Consider the following 15,317-nt stretch of genomic DNA (forward strand, 5'->3'; position numbering starts at 1 on the left):
AAAATCCATTCCATATTGATAACATAAAATAAATTACGCACATAATTATAACACACGCGATGTTTACACAAAACCCTGGGAGTAGGTACTAATTGGACTCACTATTTTTTGTCTATGGATAAATTGGTGAAACAAAATCAATTAACCACAGATGAATAAAATATACTTAATTTTATATTCGATATACCTAGTTAGCATCTATATTTTTTATTAAATATTACATTCCTACATACAATGCATATTATAGAAGACTATTCACATAAATCTGCTGTGGCTTTAATTTCTCACAGATATAACATAATAATGCGCTTACTCTTGCGAGGTATCAATGTCAGCTAAGCCGGCATCAATATGGATAGTGATGTTTTTGTTTCTGCGTGAAAGCTAGCTGTGTTTTAGCACACATTACGCCCCTAATGAGGTCGACAATAAATTGCGGTTGTGGAAAATTAATATCGTCTACTTGTAGGTTGGAAGCGCTGCCATTGTTTCGACTGGCATACCGTCCAAATCCGCCTATCGAGATGTCTATCTAATTTGATTCAGAAGGCATACTTCATACTTGTTCACCTGTTTGCCATCTAGTCGGCGCGAGGTCCGGCAACCGACACGCACTTTGTGTGAGAATTTTGTTCTAAACTTGCATTTTTGTCGGACACAGGTCATAGAACCACTCCTAAACAGGGCTATTAATAAATTATTTACATGCGTAGATGAACTACTTATTTCTATTCATGACCTGTGACATGAACACAAATTGAAACTCGTTTGTAACGCGAACAAAACCAGATAAAGGTATGGAAATATATAAATATGTATATTTATTAGAATCATTTCACTTTCGGGCTAAATTGTTCTTAAAGTGAACTAAACTTAAATCTTTACTAGTTAATCAACTGAACGTAATAACAACGTATCATTTATAGAAGTATCGATGAATGTCATCTTTAAAACTTGAAAGCATTAATTGAGTTATCATTTAATTAGAATTACTCTACCAAAATATATTCAGCGGCCCTCGTGGTCCAGTGCGGCACTGAGCTCTCACCCGGGTTCTCCAGGTTTGATCGCGGTAGCGTCACAACATATTTATGTGGTTTTCTTACGTGATCGTTTCGCTTTTACTACTGCACTACTGTTTCACTACACTATGTACTACTACTCACATTACTGTCATTGGGTCTCATGATCTGTTGTAGTATTAAGAGTAATAGTTTAACAATTTACCATTTTCATGTTTTTTAAGACGATAACCATTTTGGCTTTCACAGCACAATATTGCTTGCGAGGATGCTGGTGTTCTTGATAACTAATAAATCAGGAGCACCAAATGCTTAATCTCCTGTTGTCCCGAGTTAACATGCTATTGGCGTTACCAATTGAGACGGTAATGGCTGTATTGAACAAGATTGCTATGGATACCGATATATTCCACTTGTGTGAGATTGAATTTTGGTTTATTGGATCCTAAGATTGGGTTTATTTAGGTCATTATTTGGTATACTCCTTTGTGCTTTTTATGATTTTGATTATTTTTTACACATGTTGTTTAAAAAAATATTTTATTTATACATACTTATTGTCATTTTAATAATTGTATTGATTTTTGTAGTCACGTTATGAATGTCTTAAACTAATAATTTGTAATGTTTGCTCACGTTAATAAATGAATTTGAATTAAAATTAATACTGTAACTTAGTAGTATTACTTTAGTAAAATATTATCTATTGAAAAGATACTAATAGTATTTTTAATTATTAAAGGCTGTCATATATAACTAACTGTATGCATTCATTAATATAAAGTTTTATTCACGTATACTCACATATATTTTGTTTTGTTTTCAGAGGATGTGAAGATGGAACATATCGACGTGAGAGAACACAGGGTAAGTCTTAAACATACTAATATAAACATGGCATTATAATCTTACATTATCGATTAATTTGGTTGCTTACCTGGATATTATATAATATATTCATATATTATAAAACAATAATGTAATATATTATGTGAGTGCAACATCCATATTCATGATGCCTTATCAATGTATTATCAGCTATCACCCTAAAGAAATTATTAATTGTAGATTACATAAATAGATCGGCCATGTTAAGCCAGATGATTGATAAAAATGGGATATTCATTTTCTCGAAGATTTTTAAAGAATTAATTATAGAATTAATTTTCTTATACGTATGATAATTCCATATAAATATATTATCCAGATATATGATAATGTCATGATATTCGGTGATTGACATATCATTTGTAACTGAATGCTATGTAGTATGTGATTAATGTTTTACAATGACAATTTCTCGTATGTATTTTACAGGATGGATCTTAAGGTAATAATTAAGCATTTTTTCGTTATCATATTCCGTAGGTAAGGTAACTTCATTTCATTTCAGTGTGTGCTCAATTAATACTGTGAAGAAATGCTTGAAAAATCGACTTGGTAATATGATATTTAATAAAATTATTAGTTGGTTATTCAATTATATCAATTTACAAGATTTATTACATTTTACCAAGTTTTTATTAGCTCGTATTCTTGTTTGTCCAGTACAAATTTTTTCTTGTTTGTCCAAGATTTGTATTGGACGATTGAAGATTTTTAATTAACTTCCCGACTAGCTAGACATTTTACACTTTTAGAATATATCAGAACACGATGACAATGCATTCTTTTAATACTTTTAGCCATCTTTAAGCAGAATTGAATTCATTTTCAGTTAATTCTGTTTTGTATGGAAAGTTATTTCGAAAAAAATCATAAAAAGTAAAACACTATTATTGGTTGCTAAGGGGGTCCTAGCAAATAAATTATTAATATATACGTGTGTTACTATGGAAATCAATATGAAATGTCAAAATGACATTTCAGTATTCTATATTTATTCAGTATTTCTATCAAGTACAAAAAAAGTATTTATTAATACATAGAATTGTCAAGTTTATATGATTCAACAGAAAATTTTAAAACGTGGTATATAAAAAGTTCTTTTTATCTTTTATTTATTTTTATTAGGCAATACTGAATATAAAAAATATTTCTAGGATTTTTTCTAAAAAGTATGTTTTTTTAGGTACTTACATATTTCAAGATTATGTATTTTTGATAACAAAAAATAATATTGTTAAATCTTGTTAATATTCAGTATTAAATAAAAAAAAAAGTAATTGTTAACAATAGATAATATGTTTTCCGAGATATATCAAGATATGTGTAGATATTATGAAATAAAACAAAATAATATCATCATCCTATTGCACATAATAATAGACTAGCATTTTAAACCTGTCTATATTACAACTGAGTATCTATGTATTACTTGTACCATTCGTCTGATCGAAATGTGAACACGCCGACTCCGTAACTAAATCTGTAATGCGTCTTTTGAGCGGACACCGCGTGATAATTCGTAATTCTTATTTTCATTACTAGCACCTGACAATTATATCTATTTTTTTTTATCCTGATTTCCTACTAGAAATGGATGGAACAAGGGGTTTAATTTAAATCACGTAACCTAAACGATTTAATCTTATTATATTTAAATATTCATGACTTCTTATTATTAATTACATGCGGATATATGAAAACCTCAAGCAATACTTTGATTTATATGTCCTTTATAAACAAATCGTAATAAATAATTTTTAAAGGGGGACATGCTCAGCGTACGTCAAAATAGAGCTTTTATGCTATTTTCAAAGCATGATCCTGGACATGCCTTAAACGTTGTAGATAATCTATTTACATAATTTTGAAGCCTTATTATCCTTTATATTTATTTTAAACATTTGATGACTTCATAAAGTATTTTTATTACTTACATAAAATAGTATTCTTTTAAACCTCTCGCTCTAATGTTTTAGAATAGAGTCATATTTCTCTACGTCCGTGTGAAGTGGTGTTAAGATTTTTTATATTTATTAATTTTTAAAAGCATTTATAAAACCATTCGTAAAATTTATGTATTTATGTCAGACGTACTGAAATATCACTATATTCTAAAACATAAGAGCGAGAGGTTTAAAAGAATACTATTTTATGTAATAAAAATACTTTATGCAGTCATCAAATGTTTAAAATAAATATAAAGGATAATAAGGCTTCAAAATTATGTAAATATATTATCTACAACGTTTAAAGAATGTCCAGGATCATGCTTTGAAAATAGCATAAAAACTCCATTTTGACGTACGCTGAGCATGTGGGCCGTTTAACGAATTACTCTTACTGTTTTTTAATGACTAAAATGCGTTTTGAAATCAATGATTTCAATTAATGTTTTACTTACAAATATATAATTACAAATAGCTACGTGTGTTAATATTTGGATTTTATCTTGGAATTATCTCAAAATAATATATCAATATCTACAACGTGAGTGAAATTGTATGTTGACTATTAATTGATCATTTTATCACTGCTATTATAAATTTATACATGTATATTTTACAGTATATCAATTTCAACATATTATATTAACTCAACTGGAAAGTTAAAGATGTGTAATCGAATCGTACTTGATCCAAGATTTTTTTTAGGATTTTTCTAATATACTTATTATATAATATGTTTCTCAAGAAAAAATATGTTTATCTTAATTTATGTATTATACGTATAAGATAATAGTATTTTTTATTTTTTAGTGACTACCCTTCAATTAATTTAGCCTTAAAGATATGTACACTTGCTACAAACATAGACGTGTTAAAAATATTCATAACATTAATATCAATGTTAAATATTATTCAAATAACCTTCGTTTGACACACAATCAATACCCATGCAATTCGTTGACCAGAACGAAAGCCGCAAAGGTCAGTAGTTTGCATAATAATAAATTATTTTTTGTTTGTGTTTTTATGATAAATATTATGTATTTTTCATAATTTTATTAATTACCATGATAACTTCAACCAAATAATTGAAATTTTCGTAATCAAAACTAATGCCAAATATTGGCTGACTAATGTTTTAGTGAAAACATATAGCAACATGTTATATTTTGTATGTACCTATCTAAATATGTTATTAAATTAAAACCGTTATTTTTGAGTATTTTTCTTTTGAATAATGTATTCAGATTTATTAAAATGCTAGTTAATTTTAGCTAGCAGATTTGGTCGAAAGAATGACCGGTTACTTAAAAAGACAGTGGCATATTTAAACTAGAATAGTTATTCTGAAAGATGTTTATGTTTAGCGATTATATGTTACCATCTATGTTTTAAAGGTTTATTTCTCAACCTGGAAATGATAAGACTAATGGAAGTTTGTGAATACTTTAATAATACAGCGAAGAGAAAAATGAAAGATGTAGCTTGATAGAGGATAATAAAATAATATTATGCCATTGTTTAGAATAAATTGTACCATTCCCCGATGATAGGTCATATTATTCCCTCTTGAGCCAGGCTCCATCACGTTATAGTCGGTGCAGCAGATTCCTGCGGTGCGCCGATCCGGTCCGGTCCGTTTCGATTCGGAACACCGGAACCGGTCACGTCTGATCTGATCACTGTAATTTCGAGTCTAGTCCAACGCCAGGTAACTTACATACATGCAGGCAACTTTGCTCCAGTGGCGGTCATATTATAATTATACAACAAGGCCTTTTTACGATTAAAATAACAAAAAAATACCGGTAAATGATTATATATTACAATATGCATTATAAAATAAATATCTTCTTTTTTGTAGTTGAAAGTCTACCTCATTGCCTAATGGTGCCAATATGCATAGGGTAAGCTAAGTATCGTCAGATAAGATCAAAATTGTATTGTATCAAAAGCCATCGCTGCGGTATAAATAATATCTAGGTAGGTACATAGGAAACATAGAAAATAATATCATGTTTAGCGAGTTTTAATTAAATGTCCCATCATATTACTAAATCGAGACACGTACGAATATAGAAAAAAAATTCTTCCTAATTAAATATGTCACATTTTTATTTTATCATAATTTATTTTAATGCGCAACACCGTCCACTTAGCGAAAGTAAATCGTAATAGTTTTTTTTAGATCTTTCACGAGCGAGTCGAGACGTGTTGCTGATTTGATAACGTTGTCAACTCGAGTCAAATCACTACTTAACGACACCACAAATTATAAAAAAATAAATATTAAAATTTTGTCAAAATAAACCTCTTTTAAAAATCCCCATATAATATATAACTGTAATTTTAAATCTTTTACTGGAAAAAAATGCTTTTTCAAATTTAATTGTGTGGTTGTCGCACTCATTGACGAACCGCCACTGCATAATAAAATGAACTAAGGAACGGCTAGGTAAAGCAAAGCGGTGATTGCTTCACGTCCGCCCCCTTTTCTTTCGCTGCGCACCATCTTCTTATTCTTTTCGTTTTTTCTTCTACGAGTACTATATCTTGGCTATTGAATGCAACCCTTCCGACTCAATCGCCGGGGGATCTATTATCTCAGCGGTGCGCTCCTCAAACGCTCTCTACGCGCACTCCCCCAACGGTTGACTTAATGTGGCCAGAGATCAGAATTTAATGATTTATCTAGTTTATTTAGGCTTAGGTTATTCCACCGTTCAATTATTTTCCACTTCACGAAAAAATATAAACGTGGATGTACTTTTTTTGTTATTTTATTTCACTGATGAAAATAAACCGTTACAGTGGTATAAGTACATTATATATTATAAAATAGGCAAAAACAGAAGTATCATAACCAGTAAAGTTCCCACAGAAAGTATAATAATGATATATTACATGCAATGTACAGGAATAAATCTGAAGACGAAAAAAGTTACCATTTAATATTAATTTATATAGATATAGGTATATTACGTATGAAATAATATATATCCATTTGAATGTAAAAATGTTAAAGAAAGAGATAGAATAATAACATAAGAGATAGACTATACATATATATTATTGAGATGAAGGTAGGTCGATTATATAATATACCGGAAATGGACTTTTTAAAGGATTTATTTACTGCACAAACACTAGTATTTTATTAGTTGATTAAGACCAATATAAGTCACACAAAAACGCATTACTGGACGTGCAAACACATTGGAATTTACAATACATTAGACATCAGGACTAATAAACACGAATTGCAATAATTGTATAAACTGTGTTGTTCCCACTTGTGTACAATGAACATGGTTTAGTAGGCAAATACGCCCCGCCCCACTGATTGGTAAGCGCATGCATATTGAATGCATTAAAAGTTTTTTATACGATCGATGGCCCTTAGTTCTATCTCTTCATAAGGCGTTGGTCTTGCTGCAATGAACCTTATTGTCTCGATCCCCGGCCCTAGAATGCAGCCAGGCCACGTTTTTGGAATTCGTGTTATCGTTTTGTATTTTATTGTTTTCCCTTCTATGTTTTTACTCTCATTGCATATGCGCCGCGGGAATTCAACATATTCTTGACCGAGATTCTGATAATAGGATATCTGATATTAATCTCAGCTGGCCGCGCCTCGATCGGACCAATCTTACTATAATGGAATCGCGAAGCTACATTTGTGATTGATACGAGAATGGTCAATTATCTCACTGTGAATATCATCGCAGGTCAGTGTTACATAGTATCGATACGATACGTAAATTGATTTTGCTACCATTTTTGAATTGACTACGAATAAAAATAGCACGGATAAGTAAGCAATAGCGATGGTGCCCATAGAACGCGTCGAGCGGGCGAAGTCGGTGTATTAAGTGTTTATTCATAACCATAATCACACGTCTCTCGCCGCGCATTACCCTTCACCTATGTAATAAGCGGCCCAAGCAGCACAAAATAATTATTTTTACAGCGTCTCTCATAACAAAGCAATAAAAATATTATATTATTTCGGGGCTTGTAATAAATATTTACGACGACATTATTCAACCAGCGAAATATAGGACACGGAACAAAGAGTTTCCTGTTATTAAATAATTGCTTTTCGCCCGTCGATCGACGACGCCTCGAGCAGCGTGATTTTGGTAGCCGTGTTCAATGAATGGACTTCTTTGTATTTTCATTAAATCGTATCGCCGAGAAGCGAAAAACGGTGACTCATGCGGCAAGCGGGGCGCAAGGCATCGTCAAGTCCAGTGGGCGCTGGCGTATTTGATTACGTTGTATTTTTGATGATTTACGCGCCACTTGTAGAAATTTTGCGCGAGCGCCGCACTCGCTGAGTCAATGGGCTTTATGCTTTATATTAATAGAACTTACGGTTTATTTATTATTATTTTAAATTGCTTACATGATCCCTTTTCTGGTATCGAATTAGGTTGACTACTTAGGTATATTCAATTATCGTTTTTTTTTGTTGGGTACTATAGTGGTTGCAACATGGTTGTGCAACACATTAATGTTATTTTATCCTCCGCTTCATTCTTTCTACCACATAAAAAAACGTTTTTATAGAATGGCTAGAGTCGTAACGTGCATTCATATGTACATCTGAAATAATTTAAGCATACACAAGGATTTATAATATTTACTATCTTATCTTTTACATAATTCAAGAAAGAATCATTGTTTGTACTTAATATTCGTATTTGTAAAGCTAACTGTTGACAATTCATCGTCTGCATAACTGAAGGTATTGAGAGGCCCGTGGCGTTCTTCATTTGGTCCAAGCATCGTGCAGACGACTTTTCTCTTCTCTATACTCTATATACCACTGACAATAAGCTTTTCCAAATTATTGTTTTACCTTATGGACACGTGGAAAAATAACTGCAGACATCTAAACTCGAGACACATTGAATGTCATTACGTTTATTTTTTTTTAGAACTGGAGATATTCGTCCTTTTTGCCGTTCATAGAATATGTAGCATATTATTTATACTAATACATAATTAATATTAATTATTTGTTTGAATTGATTTAGTCCAAAAACCGAAAGGATCAAAAGTATTGCTTTTTAGGCAAAACATGATCTTTGTTTCATGAGTTTTGTATACTCGTACCTTCAGACTTGTTTCAGTGGGATCTTCAAGATATCAAAATACATATGCTATGTTTAGGTCTTATAGGTTGGGAGATATAATCTGTGTCAATGTGTGATATGTTCACTCTTTGAATATCTTTCGCAGTTTAGAATTGCTCTCCTATTAAGAAAATCTGACATATCGTGTTTTGCCATCTTATTACAGATTATATTATGATTGTGTCAAATTTTGTTCAAACATTACGTTATAGTACAATAACAAAGTATATTTCTCATGATTAAACATAATGCACCCCTACCATTTTCGTATACGCGAGTTTCATCAATAATTAATTCGACGATATTATTGAATTCATTGAATTTGTTTCGGTTTTAATATAAAAATATTGCAAAAAAATTTGTGTCCTCAAACATGAGCATTACTTTGAGCTTTCCAAAAATAGCGTGCGTGACAATCTAATCTGATATCATTATCTCATAATTATGTTTGAACGTGATGTTGTTTTTGTGTTAAATTTTACTTAACTCTTATTCGAAATTTTGCTCATAAAATAATTTAAGTCAAACATAGGTGTGTGCCCAGCATTAAAGATTAAACCGAAATTAATGATTAACATATTATATGCGTGTGACCTTTAGATTCAATGTTTTGGTGTACATTATTTTGGAACTTATATACATTTAATTCAACTTTGTGTGATTTTGAAATATTATTAATTATTTTAAGAGAGTTTATCATTGATCTTGTAATAATTTGTACAGTATTATATGAGAATCAATACGGAGGTCATGGCCATGAACGTGTTAAAATTATGGAGTTGAATCTATTGTAAGTTATGGTAGATCAGTGGTTGAAGGTATGCATCCCAATTATAAAGCATTAAGAGTATTAAATTTTGATATGATATATATTTTAAAATTCGAATCGTTGAAAGCTCTCCTTGTTTGTTATACGTCCGCTATAAAACATACTCACCCTTAGGTTTTTGTATTTTATTTTTAGTTATCATTATTATTTTTTAATAATATCAAGCAGGTAACGAAATAATTTAGAAATGCAAGTACGTTTCTCAGTATTAAGTACTTAGTTACTATTTTTTCTTTTAATTCTATACAAATTTCATTTTGATCTGAGTTAAATAAATATATTCGATTAGATGAACAAATTGGTCAAAATTAATTAATTAACTGTGAAATTTGCCGACTATCTTTATTGACATATTATTTGTATTAATAAGTTAATGTTGAAACCAATTATGTTTAAATACTTCACATTTTAATTAGAAACCTACCGGTTTATTAACTGAGAAAAATCATTTCAAATTTCATGATTTGTTGAAACGAAATCGCCCTATTTTTAAATTAATAAAAACGTGGAATTGAGTAGTGTCAAACAATATATTTCATCATAATTGTTAAATTCGTATTCCTATTTTTGACTGTCGGTATTTTTTTTAGATAAAAAAAACAATAGGCCATAATTTATGGTGTGCATCTTTTCATTGAATCTATTGTTACGCGAGTTATGTCAAAAACAAAACAGAACACTGTAACAGGGTACAATAATACTCGATTGATGTTTTAAATTATAATATAAAAAAAACATCTAAATAGATTGCATGAGTCAGTACCTAAGTGTCGCAGTGGTCGTCGGGGCGGAAGTGTTCCCTGTTCGCCGACCCGGTTTGACGACCCCGCTCTTCCGGTCATTAGGGGGACCCCTCGCCTGTGACGAAACAGCTCGAGCCCCCTTACTCATTCCCCATTGTTTTCAAGAGCAACGCGAAGACCTTGAAAGTGTAATCGGAATCACGTTTTATCGAACCCCTGCGCTTACAATGTTCGCTCAATGAGTGGGTCAGTGTCGATCACAATTTACGACGATATCAAATGCATTATATTAGTATTAATTTAATCTTGATTTATAATATAAAATAACAGTTTTACTGTGTGCTAGGTTAAAACAATGAGTAGCCTCTGCTGGCACGTAGATGGAAAAATGGTTTAGAGGGGTCCATTTCAAAAAAATATTCATAATAATTTATTATAGATTTTTAAGGCGGTAGGAGGGGATCGTGTTATCGGATATAAGCATATTGTGCCTCTGATTTCCACCTTTACCACGCTTACCATATATTCAACCGTGGAACCTCCTCGCGCACGTTATAGATACATTCCCCATACCTTGACACTACGTATTTTGAGTCTATCCATAAATACCTGGCTGGTAGGTATACCTAAGGATGCAGAACTATGAATTATTGCGAGCTCTCGGTTCCACAAGTGGTTGTCGAATGCGTGTCATAATTACATAATTATTAGGATCGTAAAGGTCATCCGCGCTGTTTTGTCTTTTAGATATAGGTACCGCGTCAGAATATTAGGGCAAACTTAGCAAACACTGGATGCCACAGATAGTTACACCAATTTATGAGTATCTCGGGTCTCCCAATAGGTTTTTTTTTGAATTATTAATAACCATGTCCTTGCTTTTTCATACAAGGTGGTTGTTAGTAATTTTGAACAATCACAAACACTTAGGTTTTGAGAAAAACACATAAATATTGTGTCCTGACCGGGAATCAAACCCAAAACTCTCGGGTGGAAGGCAAGTGCCTTACGCACTGCACCACGAGAGCCGCCTCTCCCAATAGGTTGTTCGACGGCCAAATCATCCGGGTGACGATCCTCAGTCATGAGGACCTGACGAATAATAAGGAGTAATATTACATTTACCTAATTATTTTTTTACCCTTTCTGGTGGGGGAGTGTGGTCCAGGCCGATAAAATCAATAAAAAATATTTCATTCTTAAATTTTGTGAATTATTCGTTGAATAAAGACAAATAGTAAAGTTAATTATAATACATTGTTCAATTCGAATATTTTTTTATTAAACATGGTGTGGCGATATCGTAAATAAATGTATTTTATTGTCTCTAGCATTATTCAATTATTTACTGTCGACGTGTTAATACTTTTTACGTCTTATTATAGCAGTTTAAATATAATAAAGCTAGTCGTTTCTCCCAGTCTAATCAAAATTCATGTTCATTATCACATTTACTAATATGAGTAAGTATACGTGCTATACTGTGGTTAAGTTGATTTTCATTGTCAAACAAGCTGCATATTTAGAGGAAAATCAGACATAAAAATAATATTATGGCAAGGAAATAATTTTTCTCAACATTTAGAGTATCAGATAATTGACGTGGCTGTTGTGGGATAGGCACATATTCTACGATTTAGTATTAGTAGTACAACAAGACGAATAAATTAGAAATGATTATTTTATTTGATATGATTAAGATGTACCTAATACAGTTGATATGTACATTATGAACGTTTCCATACATCTTCCGTATTACTTATTTTATTTCTATCCCCAGGTAAACCAATTAACTCGCTGATTGATATTTTCCCACGAAACTTCTCATCCATCAAAAGCACAATAGCCTCGTCTCAGCTGACTACCGCTCGCTCTATCTCCAACCCATCTTTATATGCTAAACATATACGTCTTGTAAGTATGGAGTATATCATAATATGGGAAGAAAAAGGTTTAACACAATTTGTAAGCCAAATTGAGTCATGTTCAAAAAATACACACACACGTATGAACATATTCTAACTTTTTACTTACACTGTTTTTGTCAGTTTATGTCTACTTTTTCCTTTTTAAACAATCACGTGAATTGACAATGATAAGTATTAAGTATGTATTACATGGAAATTTCGTTAGTGTGAGATGGGAAAAAGTGCAGTTCATGTTTCAGCGATTCATTATTACGTTAGTAGTATAGAATTTAAAAGTACATAATACTAACTTTAAGATATTCATTTATTGTTATCAATCTGGACACCTACCTATTCCATAGTATCTACTATGAAGCGATGTCATATGATTTATTTTACTGTTTTTATTTTATTTATAAACTAGTTGAAGTACCCGGCTTCGCACGAGGTCGCTTCATTGATGATATAAATTTATCTTAATTAACAAAACAATAATAATTACATTCTTCAATATCTATACGTATCTAGACATAAGTACGTGTCAAAATGAAAAAAAATCTGACAGCTAAGTCAAATAAAAGCACACCAAATTTAAATCGAATCCAAAATAATGCAAACTTTATCTTGATTTGTCATGAAAATTCAAAATTAAGATTGGCAGAAAAAGTAATTTTAACAAATAAACCTTGTTTTTTATGTGTACTTATATGTTAGTTGGGGCCAAGTAGGAAAAGGAAATTTATTTAAAAGTATATATTGTGTTTATCACTTGGTAGTTGGTATTGACTACATATAAAAATTATTTTACGCTTCGTATTTTACTCAGATTGTGAGCTTTATCAAATATGTGTACTGAAGTTAAAATTTGATTTTATATAATGTTATAAGTATTATCAATACTGTGTGTTGGTGTGTTTGAATTAGGTAGTTGTTAGGTATCAAAAAATATTTTATACGTTGGTGAATCCAATTATGGCAGCTGTTTGGACGTTTTCATATAATATATGTATAGTATATTATTGTTCGGCGATTTTTGTGATTGTTCATCAATTATTAATGTCATACATTTTTATCGGCAGTGCAGTCCAAGAAAATACATATCTGAGCACAGATTGAAACAATTATTTCTAAATGGATTACACCTAATTTAATTAGTAATTATTTTTAAAAATCTTTTTCTCCGCTTCATTGTCATATTATATTATGTACTCGTATATATTATTTAGAGTCCGTTTCTATAGAAAGTGCTTTTCTTGAACGTTTTTGTTCATGGCAAGAATATTTTACAATTAGATACATTATTGTATTGAAAAAACTTGTTCAAACGTTGAACATGTATTTAAAATCGCGAACTTTTGTTTTCAAGACCACTTACTTGGCATTTCATACCGATTCCATCATTTGTACATATTGCGATGAAAGCAGCCGGTGTGTCTAACTTTGCGTGAAAATCACTGTTTACGTAATACGCGTCTATTATTATGAAACGCAACTTTTGCTCTTCAAGCCGCCGCTTTCGAGACGAAATAATAATAATCAAGTTTAGCGATTTAATAAGGCATATTATGACGTGTAAATAAAATTACGCGCACGCACGTATTTTGCTCACATCACAGTAGCCGCACGAGATTTTGTTTTTGAACGATATCGCGAAACGATAGTTTAACAGAGTAAGTGAAATATTGTCAATACGATATTTCGTTAAAACCGATTTCCTAACATAGAAGTACCCACATATGTATTATACTTCGGGATTTAACGATACGTATTATCTCTTATACCACTAGCTCTTCGTACTAGCTCTTATAAAATGAATAGCATCAATTCGCATTTGTATCAAAATGACATTATTTGTATTCTCTAGTTTTACAATGTATATAATAAAAATACCAAAAATATTAATATTTTTGAGTGGATGAAACCGACATTGATCATTGTTGAATAATGTAAACGTAACTGAAATTTTAATTATATTGCACTCTATCACTTTCCATGCATTCTTATACCTAACACTTTATATCTTAGAGTCATTGTCATATGCATCTGCAAATACAATAATATATAAAAATATACTTTACTAACCATTTCTTTTATTCAAAGAATAATTCTAGTGGGTATAGGTATATCTGAGGTGTTTTCAAGTTATGTATGTTCAATAATATATAATTTGTTAATAAATTAAATATTACATACTGACTATTAGTTAATATGTGTAAATTAATAATTACCTTGGTTGCATCTGATTGGAATGGTATTGTAAACAGCAATCGGCACATTTTTTTTAAATCGTGAAAACTATATTTTTGTGTAGTTTTGATAAGCAACAGTTGTCTATCATTAAACTATCAAAACCAAACAAGCTTCCAATTTTAACCCCACTTTGGCAAGAATGCGAGATGCGAGTGAACGCTATTCATTTTTGTGAGGGAACATCTGTGTTATAACTTATAAAATTTAACGTATTCTGTAATTAAAAATCAACATATTTGAAATCAAATAAGGGGATTAATTTTAATGTTCCGGTTTACCCTAAGTATCTATGTACAGTAAACGTCTTCTCAAAATCAGATTGTTCTATTCCTCATACACTAAAAGTTACTCGTAATTATACGTTTTTTGTATATCACACAGGTACAAATTATATTTTTATGAAACATTCCTGTAGTAGCGGTCTCAACTGAATTCAGAGAATCAATTTGAAACTCTTCAAACGTCCGACGGAGATATTAGTGTCCATATAATTTAGTACGCTGGATAAATGGCTCCATCATTGGTCTGCTGTAACCTCAACAGTCGGAGTAGTAAATTCGGTGACGGTGGAAGCTTGGAGTGTTGCACGGT

At 31.1% G+C, this 15,317-nt stretch overlaps 1 protein-coding gene across 3 annotated transcripts in view; it reads left to right on the top strand.

Moving 5' to 3' along the window:
* The window catches only part of spir (spire type actin nucleation factor), a 385,120-nt gene that overhangs the window by 66,844 nt on the left and 302,959 nt on the right, over positions 1-15,317 (top strand). For all 3 annotated transcript variants that reach the window (XM_085955590.1, XM_085955591.1, XM_085955592.1), the window contains exon 2: positions 1,849-1,889. In XM_085955590.1, the coding sequence (XP_085811716.1) occupies positions 1,849-1,889 (41 nt within the window). The remainder of the gene's footprint in view (positions 1-1,848; positions 1,890-15,317) is intronic.

Source organism: Rhyacophila brunnea, unplaced genomic scaffold (genome assembly GCF_057557595.1).
Source record: "Rhyacophila brunnea isolate RB1 unplaced genomic scaffold, BYU_Rbru_1.0 scaffold_5, whole genome shotgun sequence".
NCBI classification, from domain to species: Eukaryota; Metazoa; Arthropoda; class Insecta; order Trichoptera; family Rhyacophilidae; genus Rhyacophila; species Rhyacophila brunnea.